Here is a 20,965-nt window from a genome sequence, read left to right on the forward strand (position 1 = left end):
GTTACTTTATCTTCTTTTGCATACATGATTACTTTATCATTTCATACATGCTTCGCTTGTCACTTCAGTAACACGTCACTCTTAACGTTTTTCAAATCATTTGAGTACATCCTCCTTCTTCATGACATCACGCTGTACTTGTCAGATATCACTCAGATCTACATGATGTCTAATGGTGCATACAAACATCCTTCCACTCTTTCAGTGTGGGGGTACATTCGATACGGTTGTCTGAGTGCATATTGTCTCTCGTACACTTCATGGATTATAGGGACAACACAGGGGTCCCACACACAGCTCTTCTCCTGGTATTCCAGTATGATGGCAGTGAGGGGCGGAAGTTAGGGTATATGCATCAACCTGCTCCTCTACATATAAGTAACTATAAAACCTGTAATGTGCTTAAACCTGGGGACATCTGCACAATCCTCTCACTGCTGTTTAAATTATTATATCTTTGTATTGGGGACAACTATCCCACCTCCAGCAGGACAACCATATGGTTTACAGCTTCTATGCCTACCACAGTGTGAAGAGTCTGCCAGAGGGGAGGTGAAGGAAATAGATGGAGGCCCACTCAGAAGGACACAGAAATGGCTGAGCATCAAGCAAAACCATGAACCCAGCAAACTAACTGAGAATGCAAACATGTGATTCAAAACAAAACTCCTGAATGGAAAAATTGAAGTAAAACCCACATTCACTGGTTTAAATGGCAGAAGGCCATTGAAAATTACAGATGTTCTACTTTCCAACAATCCTTATGTTTCTCTCTTCTCTGTAGCAGTAGATCTTGTGTTATGGCCTTGCTTTTCACCACCCCTATGTGCCAAAATGAATAACTGCATAGAACAGTTTTTGAGAATTGTGTTGTCACTTAGATACAAATAACAGTTTTTTTTCAGATTTTCTTTTCTTTTTTATAGTCTCATTATTCAACAGCAAACATAATATACATAAACAATTCATAACTTTTTACAAAAACAGTCAATATACAGTCAAATTGGTTAACTTATCTCACAATGTACAACAATGTAAAAACACAAGATCTAGTATATATGCTGAAATTTCCTCCAAATTCCCTCAAAAATGTTCACATTATTTTGCCTCTTGAAGATCACCAACTCAATACTCGACAGTGCATGCACCTCGGAGATCCAGTCAGATGTCAACGGCATTGTTTGTGATTTTCACACCCGCAATAATAACATTTTACCAATCAATGCCCCCTGAACAAGAATTTCTTTTGTGAATGTGTAAGATCGTCCAACAAATTGTCACCACCCAAAATCATAGTTTTAAAATCTAGTGCGATATCAATCCCTAACACACATAAACACATTCCACATATATCTGACCAAAATCCATGCACTCTAGGGCAGTGCCATACCATGTACTCCAATGTACCAACCTCACTTAGACACTTCCAACAATCATAAGAGTCAGACATTCCACGTCTCATCATCCTTTCCGGGCTCCAGTAAACCCTAATCAATATTTTGATCCATCTAGATCTTTCACCCAAATTCAGTGAACACAGTCTCACATTGCCACACATTTCAATCCACTCCACTTCCGTGATATCGTATCCCAGCCGAAGACTCCATTCCTCAAATGCACATTTTCTTTATAGTTACAAACAACATACTTGTATACCCTGCTAGCAAGTCCTCCCTCTGCTGGTTTTCTCACCATAGTCAACAGTTCCAAATTCAAATCTTCCACCCACTTCAACCTTTCCAATACTTCTTTTCAATCGTATATAATCATTTCTCACACACCTCTCTTCCCGATAACCATTTCCCCTCCTGCCAGATATCACCAAGCCAGTACACACCAGCCAAAAACCAATCGACCCAAAACAACATATTTCCTTTCTCCTTAACAGGCAAATTTAACCAAATTGAAGCATTAGGCGAGCGTAAAGCATCAGTTCCCACAAATGTGTACAATCTTTTCCAGCTCTTCCTCAAATACTCAGTAATGGGTCTCCTCCGGCTCACCTTACTAGTCGTCGTCAGGAACGCCCTTGGTAACAGTGAACCCATCAACCCCATCTCAGCTATCGTCCAATCATTTCATTCCACCCCTAGAAATGGAACAATAAACTGACAGGAATAGGCCAAATGATATGCACGGAAATTTGGTAAACCTAAACCCCCCTTTTCCAAAGGCAGCTGAAGCTTCCATAACTGCAGCTTCAGGGGTTTCTTGACCCATAAGAAAGACTGAACCAAATAGTCCAGCTCTTTCCATATTGAGGATTTAATTTACATGCCCAGCACTTAATTAATTTTAGGAGCAGCAGTCATCTTTAAAGCATTTGCTTTGCCCCACATTGAAATCCTCAATAATGATCACCTCTCTATATTAGCTTTAAATTCGCTACAGACTTCACTCATATTCTCCTCAACCATGTTCTCCACCAACGGAGTAAGCCAAATTCCGAGATATGTCATTCTCCTCTCAAACCATTTGAAACCTAAAGTTGAAATAAATGATCTATCACAATCATGCGTCAACGGCATCACCTCTGATTTACAGCAATTGATCTTGTAACCCGCCACCACATAAAATTGATCTAGAAACCTCAATAAGCCGGGTATTGATTCCTTCAAATCTCTGGGAATCAACAATAAATCATCTGCGTAAAACCACATTTTTTTTGTCCTGCCCCATCGAAACCATTGCCTTTAATATCCACATTCTGCCTCAGGGCAATAGCTAAAGGTTCCAGAGCCAAAACAAAAAGCAACAGAGACACGGGGAAACCCTGTCTAGTACCCCTCTGCAGAAGAAATGGAGCCGTTGGACGAGTATATAAAAGGCGTGTCCAGGATATAAAACCTTTGCCAAAATTAATTCTGGTAAGAACAGATAAGAGATAACTCCAATTAATCCTGTCAAATGCCTTCTCGGCATCTAGTGAAAAGGCAGTGACATACTTTTCAGATGTTTGAGCATTATACATTGTCAACAACAATCGCTGTATATTACTCGAAGTTCTTGGACCTTGAATGAAACCCATCTGGGCTCCGTGAATCAGATCACCCATCAAAGGAGCAATTCTTAATTCCAAAGTTGTTGCCAGAATCTTATTGTCAATATTAATTAAGCTTACTGGGCGATAATTAGCTGGAATACTACCACCGTTGCCATTCTTTAAAAATACAGAAACTGTTGCATGCACAGTCGAGGATGGTAACTGACCTTCATCTCGCGAAACAATGTAAGTGTCTTTTAACAAACCCAATACAGAATCTGGTAGAATTTTATAAAATTCCACCTGAAGCCCATCCGGTCCAGGGGCCATTCCAATATTTAATTTATGAATTGCCTTTCTCACCTCTTCCAAAGTAATAGACTTTTATCGTAATTCATGAACCTCCCCTGAAACTTGTGGGATATCTAGGGACTCAAAGGGACTCTTCACTCCCTGTAATATCCGGCTCATTCATATACAAACACTCATAGTAATCCTTAAAAACCTCATTTATTTTCATTGGATCACAAGTGATATCACCATTCAAGTCATACATTGCTGTAATGGCTCCTTCAGAATTCTGCTGGCGAAGCCGATAAGCCAGCCAACCATCTTTCTTTTCACATTATTCAAAATAAGAACACCTCAAACTAAACAATTGCTTCTCCGCTCTAACATTAATCATTCCATTCATCTCATTCTGCAAAGGGCGTAACTCCTTTCTTTTTCCCGGACTGTCTGGATTACTCACCAAAGCATTAGTTACATCCTTGATTCGCTGCTCCAAGTCTATGGTCTGTTTCTCCATACAGTTCCTTTTCCTACATGATAGACCCAAGACCAAGCCTCTCATCGTGCATTTGAATGCCTCCCATACAGTTTTCACACTCATACCCTCCATTCCATTTTCTCTCAAAAGAACCAAAAATAATATTTGGTGGTGGACCTTTGTTCTGGTCATTATTGTGAACTGCATGTACTGCTGTGTATTCAGACTATGAAGTAGGCACACTGGTACTATGTAAGGACTGAGCTCAGGATATTGTCATCAGCTGCTAACCAGTACAAATGCAATCTTTAAGTAAAGGGAAAATGCCCGAAACAGCAAGCTAAATGAACATGTGCAAAAGTATAAGCAAAAGTCGGAACAATTTGAACAATTGTGCCCTTTGCATATGAAATCACAAGATATTCCAAAGGCCCAAACTAGGTAGGACAACAATTCACAGCTGTGCTAGCACACATTTCAATTTCTGCATTTGGTCAAAATGGAGACTTGTTGTGGGCCATTGTAAAAGTGCACAAAGTACATGACATAATTGCTTTCCACAGCAGTCCACTTTCACTGGAGCCAATCTCTGTTTACTGCAATGGAATGCACATAGCAAAATGTTGTCCATGCTGATGACCATATTGTTTGGGTAACAATTGTGAAGAAGCACGTTTGTACTGTTTGAATCCTGGTCTGCGATATGTATTCCTGCTGGCCCCTTTGTTAATATGCTCTCCATTTGGGCAATCATGATGATTACCTATTTAAGTTTTCAGCTCAAAGAGGAGTAGCCATGCATCTTCACACCCGACAGTGCACAGGTACGCAGGATCAGGCTGCATGACCACCTTCTTTATATTCATGAAGAGGCCTCCATGCATAACAAAGGCAACAGGCCTAGACTTAGTCTTTACATCATCTCCCATCCTCATCTGTACAGGCCATCACACTTTACTGGTTTGAACATGCAGCCATACTACTGTCAATCATCCACATGACCATGGCCCACACAGGGTATGTTAAATGCCCCCTCATGTCCTCTCCTCATTCCAAATCCTCCCAATCAATGAGCTATAAGTAAACTCTGCAGACTATCCCACCACAATGAATGCCTTGATCTACTTAGAAATATTCAACAACTCTGCTACGAAACTAGTGGACATTGCTGCCTCTCTAGAAACATTCTGCACTAAGCAAACCACCCACCCCTAAGTATACCCCTAGGCTTGCCCCCAACAAATGCTCAGCCACAGCACTAGAGAAATGGTGGTGTCAAAACCAACCTCACATCCCTCTGCGACAACTAATTTTCTAATCACAGAACTCAAAGCTATTTACTACTCTGCCATCATTTTAGTAGCCTCGAATAGGAGCAAAACCTTCTTTGAAGTAGCAATGCATTGTACAAACCCTCAACCGATCCCGTAGTGCCAGGAAATCATTGGAACATATACACAGTCCCATAGATCAATAAATCAACCTCCCACTGTGATAGACCCTTCTGAACTCCTGCACACACACTGCTCTTTTGAACCAAATACTCTCCTTTCTCAAGTCCCATACCTCTTAAAAGCACCTGTCTCCCTCAAGCCTAACTCCAACTCTGATGGCACCACCCCGCCCCATCTTGACCGGTACTTAACACACTTCTCAACATTATTAATGCCACACACACTGAAGGGTCATTCACAAACACCCTCAAGACTGGCCTCATGTCACCTCTTTAGAAAAAAAAACACCTTAGATACAGATGGCTTAGCCAACCACAGGCCCATTTCGAAGCCCAGTTCATCAGTAAAATATTGGAAAAAGTAGTCGCTACACAAGTACTCACCAGAATCACGCAATTACTCCTCTTAAATGACTATCCATCGAGGTTCCACCTCATGTGTAGCATTGAGACTGCCACCCTGCAGGTGGTCGACAATGCCCTACAAATCATGTATAAGGTTGACTCAGGCCTCCTCATGCTTCTTGACTATTAAACACTGTTGACCACTGCATCATCCTCTCTGTCCTCTCTGACAGAATGGGATTCAGTTGCACTGTCCTGAACTGGTTTACCACACATTTCCTGGACAGACACCAGGCCATCCAGATGTATAAGTTGCATTATAACCAACTCTGAGGCTCTTGTGGAGTCCCCCAAAGCTCCATCCTCTCACCGGTCCTCTTGACATTTACATAGAGCCTGTGGGCTCCATCCCGATATAGCCATCCACCAATAGGCGGATGATACTTAGTCGCACATTAAAGTAAAAAACTCACAGGACATAAGTCATTTCCACGATTACCCAGCCATCATCCAGTCTTGTATGTCAACTGCCTACCTCAAATTAAACACCTCCAAGACCAAACTCATCCTCATTAGTCCCCCTGCTAAGCAAGAACAATGGCTCAATAATACACTCCAAGAAGGATTTGATCAACAACTTTTAAATTTAGTAAAATACTTAGGCTTCACCATCGAGAGCACTTTGTCTTACCAGGAACTCATAGCCAAAAAGGCCCAACTAGCCGGGCTCCATACCTTTACCCTTGGCAAATCGAAAACCTTTGTTTAGATACAGGTCTACCAGACTGTAATGCAAGCCTTTGTTGTCTTACACATCGATGAGGGAAACACCCTCCTGACGGGGCACAAAAACACTCACTTGGTTCCCATAAAAGAAGTCCAGCACACCACAACATGTCTAATCACAGATGCGCAGAAACTTGACCAAATCCCTTCCATCCTATGAAAACTACACTGTTCAAGGTTGCATTATAATCTAAAAAATAAAAAGAAGTATCTATCAGAGCACACCTAATTACTCAAAAACTAAATAACTATTTAGAGAAATTTTATTACAATTCTGGGTGCTGGGAAGAATTGTCAATTTAGAACATAGGTAACAAAATTCTGTACTTTTATGAAGATATTTTGTTACCTATGTTCTAAATTGACAATTCCTTCTATATATAAAAGTGCAAATGTTATGAAATTTGACTGATTTATTTCAGCTTGTAAGGTGTGCAGGGGACGGGAGTGTCTTTAAGTTTAGACACTTTTTGTTTTATAATCTAAAAAAGCAGTCACGAGTAGCACACCCTGGTGACTAAGCTCCACATATCAGGTGTCATGATCAACTTACTCAGACAATTAATCCACTGGCTCAAATCATATATGAAGAGAGGACCTTCAATTAATCCTTCTCTTGTCATGGACCAATGCTCTCGAACTCAAACCTGGTATCAGCTCGAGATGGCTGACAATCCTCCAATTTTGTAAACCTCTCTAAACATGACTTTTTCCTCAATTCATGAGCAAGGCTGTGTTTAGTTTGTCCAAACTTTTAATGTTATGTGAGATGTCCTCTAATTGTATATATATCTATACTTGCAGATATTTTTGCTCCTGAAGAAGGGGATAGTCCCCGAAACGTGTAGAGCTTGAAGCTGCAGTTCAAAATTGGGAGCTTATTCTTTTGTCTGGTTTGATTTGTTTTTCATGCTGGCCATATTGGAAGTCCAGTTGATACCTTTTTCTGTACTTTTATGAAGATATTTTGTTACCTATGTTCTAAATTGACAATTCTTTCTATATATAAAAGTGCAAATGTTATGAAATTTGACTGATTTATTTCAGCTTGTAAGGTGTGCAGGGGACGGGAGTGTCTTTAAGTTTAGACACTTTTTGTTTTATAATCTAAAAAAGCAGTCACGAGTAGCACACCCTGGTGACTAAGCTCCACATATCAGGTGTCATGATCAATTTACTCAGACAATTAATCCACTGGCTCAAATCATATATGAAGAGAGGACCTTCAATTAATCCTTCTCTTGTCATGGACCAATGCTCTCGAACTCAGACCTGGTATCAGCTCGAGATGGCTGACAATCCTCCAATTTTGTAAACCTCTCTAAACATGACTTTTTCCTCAATTCATGACCAAGGCTAGGCCAGATGGATGCACAGATTGGCGCGCAGACTGCAACTCACAGTAACGTGCTACTGTTAAAAGACACCAGCCAAAACGCTCACTATCCACAACCTCTATAGAGCTTGGTGTTTTTGTGCTAGGCCTTTGCTTTAAACTCCAAATTGATAACAATAATAAGAGAAGAGGAAGAGAAATACACATATTCCGCAGTCATCACCCTGATGAGACATGTCGCATTTTCTTTTTTTTTCAGATCTGTGTGGATGTATGCGGCACAGTTTGGGAGTTTACATTTTTGAATATATTTGGGAAGCGGCAGCTAGATAATCTTAAAAATGAACATCTAATCTACCAATATAATAAAAGGCCAGATGTATGTTTGTCCTGTATGTTTGTCCAATGCACAGCTTCACCTGTTGTCACTGTTAGAGGGAGCTGCTACCTTAAAGTATATAGAGACAATGCCAATTTGCATAGCTTTGCCTGTTGTCACCGCTAGAGGGATCTGTTGCTTTTAGGATAAATAGTGGTCCTATTATAAACTCTGGCCTCCATTGCATAACAAAGAAAAGCCACAAAGAGTGTCTCACCATCACCATACACACTATAAAATCCTGAGTGCTGAAAGCACAATAAACAGGCCGCAACATTAGCATGTGTGGGTCTCAGGAGGGGTAGCCCAGATGCTGGAGATGCTGCTTCGGGAACAAACAGTGCATTACTCAGAGCTCTCCTCAGCGGCAAATCACAGAGCTCAGGAGGAAGTTCTGGGCATTGTTATGGCATCAGAAATAAATTAAAGTCAACAGGCCCTCGCTCTTTTGCAAGTATTTTGTTAGCAGGCGCTCTTTCAGGGTGGGGCCGGAGAACACACACATACTGCCAGAGACCACACAAAGCTGGCTGGGCTCTCTGACATGCACCATAGAGCGGCTGGCTATCAGTCTGAGAAGCATCGCCTGGGAGCGAGGCTGAGTGTGAGCAGCATTGCTGCTGATGCAGCCCAACCATAAAACATGCTGGAAAAACAGGCTGTTCACGGCCTCCTACACTAATTCCTCCAACTCTTAATCATGCCGGCTTAATAGGTGCTGGAAGGCCCACAAAGAGCATGTTTTACACCAATTTACTTGCTATCTGCCTCATGTCAAAATAGCCTAACCCCTTGGATTAATATGTTGAAGTAACAGTCAAGGTCTCAGGTTAACCTCCAGAGGCTGGACATTCAAACTCATTGGCAACCTACACTTTGGCCCGTGTACATGGGCTCTTACACTAGTGTTTCATCGAACATTTTATTTTTTTAACTGTACAATTTCTAGTTTTCCAATTAAGCTTAGATTTGTATACACGTGGTGTTTTTGCATTCTACAGGAATGCATAACTTTTACAAGCTGATACTAATCACCAACTATAACAATATGTTGTGAAAAGGTCACTCAGTGGCCAATCAGGTCCTTCATTGAGGGTATCCAGGTCAACCATCCAATCCATGACAGGAGGAGAAGAAAGGCAATGCTCAACGGCAGAGATGCCCTACCACGGGGACATGATGGTTCACAGAATGGAAAGGACCATTAACCAGGGAGGGATGAATGCAATTACACTAGCAGTGTCATCGATAGCAGTGACACATTAATGCTAGTGGCATGATCACCTTCTCTGTTTATCTAGGATCTCCAGCTAGTTAAGTCACTTCCTTACATTTAAGGATGCAAACATTGCTGGTGTTCAATGGGGCACATTGTGTAACTACTAAGCGTGTGCGAGAGAGTAGGCAATTGATGATAAATATAATTCTGCAAGACGTATTTTGCATGCACTGCTACATCGTTAGTCCTATTTAGAGTCTGTGATACTATAGATATGGGTTTCGTGTTTCAGTAAAAATCACACTTTTGCCAATTTTTACATGTGTACGTAGCTCGCGATAGGAATTTATAAATTGGAAGTATTTCAAGAATATATGTAAGCGGGGGCGTGGCCAACTGCGATGCAGACGTGAGTCCCCTGGGGCTCCTGCTGCCGTTGCGAACATCCTGAGAAAAAAGCCTGACACCCGTGCTGCTGCGGGTTGTGGACAGCACCGCTAGAAGCTAAAAAGGTGGAGCACAGAATGTGCTAAGCGAAAGGACCAGAACCAACCAACAAGTGTTGTGTGGAGCGTTCGAAAACTCTGCGGCATGGCGAGGGGAAGAAAAACAAGATGGCCACCGGCAATGGTACGGCTCCGATGAAGTGAGCATGGCCGAAGCTCGAACGGAACTCGCCGGGAGACAGCAGCCCACAGTAACCCATTGCAGCTTGCCGAACAGGGAAATCGAAGGAGAGCCTCCCTCGGCGCACTGACTGCAGTCTGACACCGAGGGCCGGTGAACCGCACGGAGCTACCAGCAAAGGTGACCGCTGGTGCGCCATAGTCGGAGGCGCAACGCAGACGCCTGGTGCAGTGCCGAGCGCCGGGGTAACCTGAAAGATCAACGGATACTCGATCGACTCCAGAAGGGGAGCCCCACTCGAGACCTACACAGCAAAACGCGGCCAGCGGGAAGGCTGAAGAGCCAAGAGTACATACCCGACCGGCTGCGTGCAGAGGGGCAGGGAACACATCCAGGACAGCAGCGGCCGTCCTGTACAACAGAAACAGCATGCACAGGACACAAACGGACGTGCTGGGGAAGGTGCAGTGCGGGATGTAGCGCTGTCAAAAAAGCCATATTAAACCCGGCTTGTGGTGCTTCGCTGCCGTGCACAAGGACAGAACGGTGCACCCACCCTCGTGTAGGCAAGCAAAGAGGATCCAAATGTAAAACACCACCCATATTATGTAAACGTTGGCGCATGTGGGATAACGTGACCGCAGATTCATGAGAATTCCAGGGAATACAACACAAGCCACTAGACGTAATAACAAATCTGACCGCCAAACCCAGCGCGAAATCCAGCAGACCACACCTTGGGCCGCAGCGAGGATCCATACGGTGGGGCAGTCGCTGCCATAACGGTCACGGGCACACGATCCAGGATAGCAATCGCCCCCGTAACCCACCCCGGATAAGCAGGCGCAAACCGTGACAGACTGCCCACCGACTGGCGTAACGGACCCTGCAAGATGCGACCAGCTGACATGGGGAAGAATAAAACAAGAAAACTGACAAATCAAAGCAAAATGGACCAATTTACCACGGCGAACTTCCAATCGGAACACGAACAACCAGACACTATGATGGAAACAGAGAGCATTATATCTTTGAAGGACATCATGGCTGCAATAACAGACTCCAGAACCTCCATGGAACAAAAAATGGATGGCATCAGTACAGATGTCTCACTCCTTCACCATGATTTACAGAAATTGACCTCCCGCACAGGGGAAGCAGAACAACGGATCTCTGGGACTGAGGACGGACTGCGCACTATGGAACAAAGGATGGCTGGGGTTGTAACACGTCTGAAAACACTGGAGGAGAGGGCAGAAGACAGTGAGGGGAGATCAAGACGAAATAACGTTGCATCCTGGGCGTATCGGAAAAAAACGAAGGCCCCTCCATGGAATGGATAACCGATATGTTCGAGCCCCAGACATTCTCGAGGTTCTTCTCAATTGAACGCACGCACCGTGTGCCCACTGGAAGACCAATACCCGGAGCACCTCCACCAACCATAATCGCAAAACTGCTGAATTACAGAGACAGGGATGCGCTACTCTCAGATGGCACGGGCTAAGGGCACACTGACCTTCAATGGGTCCAGAGTGGCATTCTTCCCAGACTACACAAGGGAGGTTCAAAAAGCCAGGCAGTCGTTTGATCAGCTTAAAAGACAACTCGAGACCCTAAAGGTGAAATATGGCTTAATATTTCCAGCCCAACTCAAGATCTATCATGGAGGTACAACGATGCACTTCACTGACCCACAAGAAGCGTGGAACTGGGCCGAGAAACACATTGACGATTCATAGAAGCGTAAAACAACTACTGTTAGGGATAGAAGAGGAGGTAGAACTATCACGATACGAAAAACTGCTCTTATCTACTACCACTGCATTAATCAAGAGAAAAATAGCACAACTCTGGGGCTCTGAAACGGCACCGAGCTATGCGCAATGGACCACGGACGTGAACATTTGCATTGCAATGGAGAAGAGAGTCTACACGGCTAGGGGATGCCCTGAGAAAGGCCTCAAAATTTGGCAAAAGTGGGAAGACGCACACTGAGTGGTAACCTCCACCAACGAACCGGGCTAACACCCAAAGACATGTATGGGAATCTAAATTACGTGATACTAGCGCAATTAATGCAATTAGATGTGTTAAGAGACTCCGTTGTAGTGGACCCATGATGTGAAGTTGTTGTTGGGTGGCAAAGGGAAATAACCGTTACCTCGCTGCGCGAGGCTGTATGTTTTTATGTCAAAAAAACAATAAAATGTTGTTTAAAAAAAAAAGAATATATGTAAGCATGCTCTGCTGTGTTTTACAAGCGAGTTCACTTTTCATTTGATCAGTGGACAGTTCTGAATCTGTATGGATTTTTGAAAAATGTTTTCATAATGAAGAGACACTTTTCCAATGTTCTTTTCCCAACACAAATATGTGTGCTACGAATAAAGTCCAACGGCGATATCAGTAAAAAGTCCTTGGGCCTCATTATGAGACCAGAGGTAGCCATGCCAGTAAAACCGGCATGGCTGCCGCCGCTGTTGTTTTTCTTCCAGCGCGAATGAGCAATTACCGGGTCATTATGGTCCCACCGAACCCGGTAATTGCCCATCGCCGGCACCCGAATAAAAAGGTTGGATGCAACACTACCATTCGTGAATGGTGCCGGTGTATCCGACATACTCTGCTCATGGGTGCCGGTACGCCTGCCAGGTCAGACCTGCCGGGCAGGAAGGCACCCGCGAGCAGAACTCATAGTTTGCCGGTCCTGTAACAATGGTACCGGCAAGCTTACCGGTACCGTTGTTACTGGACTGGCAAACTTATAATGAGGCACATTAACTTCTAACTACAATTAAAACAATATGCAAAGAAATGCAGATTAAAATCTCTTCTGGAATGCAGAAATTGCTTGCACAAAACTAATTAATTTTGAAAAGATCTTACTTGCCTTACCCATTCCAATAAATAATTGCCAAAAACGTCACATTGAACTTTTTTTCTAACATCATTTTACCTTGTTGGCATGTAGTTGGGCAAGGTGTCCAATCACTGAACAGAGTAACAGTACAGTCCCTTTTACAAGGCAGTAGACACGGGCGAACGGTTTCAGGTCTTAAGGAATCAGGGCACCTACAATAATGAAAACAAATTACACACAAATCACAGTAATTCAAATACAATAAAAACGTTTACAATGAATTCACACCTTTTTATGAAAATGCAAATGATTTCGTTGAGGCTAGAGTATTATTTATTGAATTGAACTAATTGCCAACTTGCATAAGGAAAACATTACAGGGCTATGTTTTAACAATCTAATTGTGTATGCCTTTGGCCATTTCAACTCAGCAGACATGGTTAAACGGTCATTAATTTACGTTAGATTAAAATAACAGATTGCTTAATCAGGTGACCTTTTACTTACTGCAAGTATTCCACTATTATTAATACAATTAAGAATGTCATTATGAACTGTGCTAGCAGAACCGATCTATATGCGAATCACCAACCAAGACAGAGAAAGTTATCTATTCATTCAGAAAAATGCTCTCATTTCAAAAACTAAATGCTTGAACGGTGAACAGCCCAAATTTTTTTATGTGTATATATATATATATGTTCTGCGACAAAACTTTGTTAAAGGGACGTTATGGTTATGCGTAAAACCGAACACCCCCAGAAATTTGCACCTTTTGGTAAGCTAAGCAACCATAACTCGCGCCACCACAGTGCCCTGCTAAGACTAACACCCAGGACTTCAAAGATGACATCAGAAATGTCATTGATGACATCACTGCCTAAAACCGCTGGATGTATTTTCACTAAATTTGCACCAGGAGCGGCATCTTGCTCCCAAAAGAATGCTTTTGTAAATTTTATGTAAATCCGTCCAGTCGTTTAAAAAAAAAATTGCCAAAACGTAGGAAGAAAAAATAGTGATATCTGGGTCCGGTCTGCAGACTCACTTCCTGATTCGAGGTCCGCGGATGCCATTTGACCAATCAGAGAGCAGCGTGATGTTCGCGGACATCATGCGTGCACGCTGATTTGTCAATTAAAAAGGTGAGTTGTGGAAAAACGTTTGAAACGGATGCCATGTTGTATTCGCGAACAGTGACCATAGTCCGCGGACATCGCAGTAAAATGTATTAAAAAACACAACATTGCACTTGTCAAACTAATGAAACATCTCTGGGGAGGTGAGGGCTGATGAGGATGGGATGGGGTATGGCCATAGAAAGCCAGAAAGAAGGTGTTTATTCATCTCAACAGTACGCAAACATCTCATATGTTCAGGGACCTTCCTGTGATGTTTGCGAACATTTCAGATATTCAGGGACATCCATGCATATTTCTGCATTACAGGGGTGGTGGAGAGCAGTTTTTGGCCCACTCAAAAATACTGCATGAAATGTTGCAATATGATTGGTTGAATTGCCTAGGGCATGAGGTTCCACCGTGACCCAGACCACCAAACCACCCCTCTTAACCACTGCACCTGCCCTGCATCCTTGTTCAATGTGTCCATTATTACCTCATAATGTGACCAATGGCCAATGCCCATGGCTCAATTCCATGGGGCATGGGCTTCGGCCATTTCAAATGCCCCAATAATCAAATCAGAGTAGATATTTCTCCTTGTAGAGGGCCAAGCCCACTGCCCAGGCACCAAATTTATATCACTATTTTTTGTACTTACATTTTGGCACATTGGAAAAAGTAAAACACAGGACAGATTTTGGCACATTGGAAAAAGTAAAATACAGGGCAGATTTGCAAAAACATGCTTTTAGGTCCTTGCTGATGCTCCTCACGCAAGCTTGCTGCAAACCTGTAAAGCACTTCAGGCTGCAGCCGCAAGCAGACATTTTATTCCCATTCAAACTTATCCCAATTTTGAAAAACTTTACCACATAGCCAGTCTCTGGTGGCAATCCCCCCTTTAACCTCATTGACGGTGCCTGGTGGCCATGGCCAGTAGACAGATTGTCCGGGTCAATTCCAAACACAGGCTATACCTCAGTCCTACATTATCATTACATTATTGTTACTGCATTACAGTACCTACATTATGACAATTTTCAAAAAAATAAAACACAGACACATTTGCAAAACCCTGCTTTCAGGTCATTGCAATGCTTCTCACACAAGCTGTCTGCAAATTCGTCCATGTTTTATTTTTTGAAAAGTGCAATAGGTCCAAAAAATTGTTGTGTAACTTAGCCCCTACTTGACAAAATCCATTCAAACTCTTCACAAGCATTCAAAGTTGGGCATAACATCTATTTGTAAATCCTTGTGCAGATTCATCAAACAGCACCAAAGTTGTTGACATCTAATAATGCTGAGACCCCCCTAATATTACCCCCTCTTGAGAAAGTCCCACCAAACATTGAAAGTTAGGCCTAAAATGTGCTTGCAAACTTGTACGCAGATTCATCAAATGGCACCACATTTATAAGCCTTTCAAACATTTTCGGACCTCCCCTCTAATTCTACCCCTCTTGGATGAAATAACACCACACTTTGCAAAAGCATTTAAGTAAAATAATACTGCAAAATTTCATGCAGTTTCATTGAAAGTTATAAACCATCCAAAAACAGCTCTTCACCAACCCTATAATGCAAACATATTCATGGATGACCTCAAACCTTTGTCAAGATTTCGAACATCCCAGCCATTTCCGTGAAAATCTGAGATGTTTGTGGACTTCGGAGAAGTAAATATACCACATTTTTGGCTTTTTCTGGACATATCCCATCCTATTCTCATCACCCTTCTCCTCCCCAGATATTGTTTCATTAGTTTGACAAATGTAAAGTTGTGTTCTTTAAGATGTTTTACTGTGATGTTTGCGAACTACAGGCGTAGTTCCTGGATCCAACATGGAATCCATACCAAAGGTTTTGACGCTCCTCACATATTTATTTGACCAACCATAGGGCGGACACCTCTGGAACCAATCAGAGAGCTGCGTAACCAAATCAGAAAGTTAGTCTGTGGACTCGACACAGATATCACACATTTTTTATACCTACTTTTTGGCAATTTGTTTAAAAACTACTGGATGGATTTACACCAAGTTTACAAAAGCACACTTTCAGGACCATGCTACCACTCTGTGCACAAATCTGGTGCAAATCTGTCCAGTGGTTTAGGTTGTAGGCGTGAGGAAAGTGTTTGATCAATGTATGTCTATGCAGATTTCAAAAGATTTGGGACCCTCATATAAATCAGTTGGAGGTGCCTGTATACTTTTTTTGCAAAGTTTGGTGAGGATTTGCTTAGCAGCGCCAAATGTATAAATCGGCCAAAAACTGCTCTGCCAATGGGTTGAGCAAGTTAACCATAACTACAGGGCCACTACCACAACCCTTATAAAATATATGTTTAGTTTGATTGTACTGTGTTAGCCAAGTGCGGAAAAGAATGTTGATCCAAAAGAAAGAAAAGAGTTGATACCTTAATTAGGTTAACAAACTTATTTAGTTTGCTTATTTGCACACTTTCTTGGAATTCCTCCACTTCCTCAGGCAGTGTTGGAATGAAGCCTTTCAAAAATCTTACAATATTACAGATTACGTAGTTTTTCTTGGAAATACCTTATGATTTGTGCCTGTCTGTCTACCTAATGTGTAGTATTGCTTAGAGAGGCATATATTAGATGTTGAACTCCCCCACACATTGCAATCTTCAAGGTCTAAATGGTACACTGTGTTCAGTGCGGCAGGGGTCAGTGGAACTAAAGCGCAGGAAAAGAAGCCCATCCTGTTAAACTGCTCTCAGGAATGCAGGAGTGGATGGGTTAGTCTCAGTCATTGTAGGTGCAGTCCAGTTGAAACTCGGTATGTCAACCCAGTCCATCCTCTTAAAATGCAATCCAAATGCATCTTGTATAGCCCCATCATATGATGCTCCACAAATCTGAGTATCTGATTTTCAAGTCAGTATTCTGCTATTGATGATTGATGAGAAATGAAACAATCAACATTAACAAACATGATGTTGGCTCTGCAATTTTTGAATTAATGAGAGATTTTCTTTAGGTCCTGCGGTCTAGGACTTTATATATGTCTTTCTGTCTGAGAGCACCAATGGTTCCCTAAAGCTTCCCTGGCTCTCTAAGTATTAGTGTGACAGAGTAGCATAGGCATAAATCCCATTTGGTGGAATGTGGTGGTTAACAGATATACTGCACGCTTTTCATAAATACCAAGTGAGATACCAATCAGGGTGAAACACATATGTGGTTGGTTGTAGCAAGCTTGACAAGTCGGTCTTAAGTTGATAAAGCTATACGAAAATGGAATGGACAACAGCCTAAGCCATTTTACATTCATTTTTTGTTTTTTTTGTTTTATTGGTTAGTCATATTTAAACCTTAAACATTAGTTCATTACTCAATTATTAAGTTAATTTTCCTTTAGTAGAAACATATCCAACGTTTGATCCCTAAATTGCATCTTGTCCCATCAATTGACCGGAGGTAATTAATTAAGGAGTTGTTTAAATAATTATTTAAATAAGTCTAGTTTGCCTCCTTAGAATTATCTCAAAGTCCAGTACCGTCTTCCTCCGGGTCCAGGTTTAATAATTCAACAAATTTGAATGCATCAAGGGTTCTGCCGACCTTATCAACGATCAGAAGCCGTTCCCAATATTATTCTTCCTTTTCCTCAGTGATGTTGCTAGTATAACTACCCATGTAGTTCTCCCTTTTCGATTTCAAGGCCGGGCAGGCTAACATTACATGTCTGATAGTTTCAAGTTGGTCTTTAATTTTGCAGAACCTACAGTATGCAGTTGATTTTTCAATTTGCCTTCTTTTCCATTTTACCTCTCTGCAGTGCATTTACATTAATGTAAGAAAAGAATGCATGAAAGCAAGCTTCTAATGCTTTCACTAGCTCAGACAATAGGAAACATGCATTGGCAGACATGGCTGGCACATATTAATACTGCATGTGCTGCACTACGAGATGTTCAGAATAAAGCCTTGAGTGTTGTTTTTCTGGGATTTAGCTGGTAAAAAATGAAATCCCCGAAAGTATTACTACAATCCTTCTGATCCTCTTTCCCAAAGATAGCATGTATTGTGTTATTTACATATCTCGTTCTCAAGATGCTTGAGGACCTCTGACTCCTGGAACTTGCATACTGAATTCTGTAGTCTTTTAGTGTATTTAAAGTCTCTTTCACAAGATGATTGATCCACTACAACTCCTGTATTCAGCAAATATCGTAATCATTCAAGGATTCTCTCAAAATAATGTAGAAGCTCTGCCTTGTGTCCAGAATGCACTGTTGCCTTTTATTTATTTATTTTTTCAAACGTATTTTATTGGTTTTTGGTGAGAAAATACGTGCAATACAAGCATGATAATTAAACAACAATAATGCAAACAAAGGAGTAAATAGTGAGGAGGGGAGAGCAGAAGAAGAGGGAAGGAACAACAAAAACAACAACAGTCTTCTTGTAGTAGCAAACTTTTCGGTGGATGGAATGGTCGAGGCCAATGTTCCAGTGCTTCAGGAAGCAGGGGAGGTCGCATACAGGGTCTGTCGGTACAGGCCAGGTGCAGGGAGTTAGTGTCGGTGTGATGCTATGGGATATCAGGGGGGTTTGTAGTCAGCGCTGAAGCGTATGTCTCTCAGGAGGGCCTTCCAAGAGTCCAAGGTGCCGATCTCTGTTTCGCCGCATGATGTGGTTCCTTTTTGCCAGGCTCTGGTTTCGGCTGCCGTCCATCTCTTCATCTCTTTAAGCCTGTGTTCATGCCTGGGGCCCGATGGCGTCTTCCAAGCCATCGCGATGGTTCTCTTAGCCAGGATGCATGAGATGTCCATTAACCTAACAGCATATTTGAATTTGCTGGGTCTGGGGTACTTCCCCAGTAGGCACTCGCCGGGAGTCCATTCGTACCTCCACATTCCGGCGTCTATGCAAGTCTGTTTAGCTTTGGACCGTAGTGTCATCGCCCTAGTACAAGTCCAAAACATGTGGATCATGTCCGCATTATCGTTCCCACACCATGGGCATGCTGGGGAGGATGTCTTGTTGAAGGAGTCGACCCTGTGTGGGGTCATGTATGTCCTGTACAGGACGTTCAACTGAATCTGGCCGAATCTAGCGTTCCTTGACACTTTTTTGGGGAATATTAACACTCTTTCCCATTCTTTATCCGTGATTGGGGTCTCGAGGTCTGCTTCCCATCTTGCCCTCAGAGCCTCGCCTTTAGGGTTGGGTTTGTCACATAGGGCCTCATTACGACCCTGGCGGTAAGGGGTTTATGCCAGCGTTAGCTGCGCCGACCCCTTACCGCCAACTACGAGTTCCCAGAGCGCCATGGTCACTTTTCCGCCCGCTTTTTGCGGGCGTAAAAATCCATGGCGCTATGGGACCTCGGTGTTAATTACGCCACCGTAGTGTACGGTGGCGTAATTAACACCTTCCCCACTCCCATTGAGCCCTATGGGGCCGAAATGGGAATGGGGAAGGGTAAATGGGTCAATGGGGACTTACCGCCCCGCCAACCTTGGAATGGGGCGGTAAGTCCGCCATCCGCCATGGCGTAAAGGGACTTTGCGCCATGGCGGAAAAGTCCGCAGATGGCGGTAAAAATCCGCCAGGGTCGTAATGAGGGCCATAGTCTGTTATAGAGCCTGGAGACTGGTCTCCAACCATCCGTGAGGTCGTGCATCTCTTGTAGTAGAGGGTCTGGGGAGGGCTCCTCCGGCCAGCTGTTCCATTGTTTCTTGGCGGTCTGCTTGAGGCGGTGGTACCAGAGAAACTGGCCTGGGGGTATTCCTTCAATGGCCTTTAGTGATTCAAAGTCCCTGCATTCCCCCTCCTCAAACATGTCACCCCATGTGTATATGCCGGCTTCTTCCCACCTCCTTGCTGTGGATAGGTCTGCCTTCATTATACAAGTGTCTGCCAAGATAGGGTTATCCGGAGAGTACGGGTGTTTCACTCACCTGATGTAACAGGACCTGGCCCATATCTTCCTTCCTAGGTCAATTACCTGTGGGGTAACCGGGGATTGCTGTGTGGGGTGCCATAGGGTTTCCTTGGGGATCACGTTGTTCGAGGATTGCCTCAGTAGTTCCGATTCAGCCGAAGGTTCGTCCGAGAGCCATTTTGTTATGTGGCTTAACTGGGCAGCCAGGTAGTATAACTGGAGATCTGGTAGCTTTATTCCTCCCTCTTTATGTGGCAGGGATAGGATGGATAGCGACAGTTTGTGTCTGTGAGGGCCCCACAGGAAGTCCTTGATGATTGCCTCCAGTTTCTTGAAGAAGGGCGGTCGGACATAGTGACAAATGTTCACGAAAAAGTATAGGAATCTGGGTAGTATGATCATCTTGACTATCGCTGCTCTGCCTACCATTGCCAGCGGGAGCTTGGACCAGAATTGTATAGAACGTCGAAGACTTGTGGTTGCGACTTCTGTGTTGTGTTCATGCGTGAGTAGCGGGGTGTGGCTCACGTTGATCCCTAGGTACCGAAACTTGACCAGTTGCCACCCTATTCCTACTGCCGGGAGATCGTTTTCTGGTGTGCCGCGTAGGCCCGCCAGGGGGAACGCAGAGGACTTACTTCTGCTGAATCTGATCCCAAAGTATTTTGCATAATTGTCGAGTACCTCTAGCGCTGTTGGTGCGTTGACCTCGGGGTTTCTTAGGTATAGAAGAACATCGTCTGCGTGATATTATGTGGTGTACATTGCCCACCTTGATGCCAGCGTCAAAGAGCTGTTGCCTACAGTATAATGAGATCAGCAGCAGGCCCAGTATGTACAGCATGGGCGATAGCGGGCACCCCTTTCTCGTTCCCCTTTGTATTTCCCAGGCTTCTGATACCATTCTTCCCATTTTCACTCTTGGCATTGGGGAATTATAGAGGACCTCGATCCACCTGATGAAGCTCCCTCCGAAGCCGAATCTCCTCAAGACCTCCCTAATCCATTCCCAATATATGGAGTCGAAGGCCTTGATAGCGTCAAGCGACAACACCGCCAGGTCTTCATCTCTTTCGTATGTTTCGGCCATTATGTGTTGTAGCCTCCTTAGGTTAGCTGTGGTGTTGCGCCCAGGCACAAATCCGTTCTGGTCCTCATGGAC

At 43.3% G+C, this 20,965-nt stretch overlaps 1 protein-coding gene across 1 annotated transcript in view; it reads right to left on the bottom strand.

Annotated features, from left to right (window-relative positions):
- The window catches only part of THSD7B (thrombospondin type 1 domain containing 7B), a 2,969,219-nt gene that overhangs the window by 1,318,736 nt on the left and 1,629,518 nt on the right, over positions 1-20,965 (bottom strand). Inside the window, exon 10 of the mRNA XM_069616536.1 lies at positions 12,857-12,972. Within this exon, the coding sequence (XP_069472637.1) occupies positions 12,857-12,972 (116 nt within the window). The remainder of the gene's footprint in view (positions 1-12,856; positions 12,973-20,965) is intronic.

Source organism: Ambystoma mexicanum, chromosome 9 (assembly GCF_040938575.1).
Source record: "Ambystoma mexicanum isolate Mex_15411 chromosome 9, UKY_AmexF1_1, whole genome shotgun sequence".
In the NCBI taxonomy this organism is placed as follows: Eukaryota; Metazoa; Chordata; class Amphibia; order Caudata; family Ambystomatidae; genus Ambystoma; species Ambystoma mexicanum.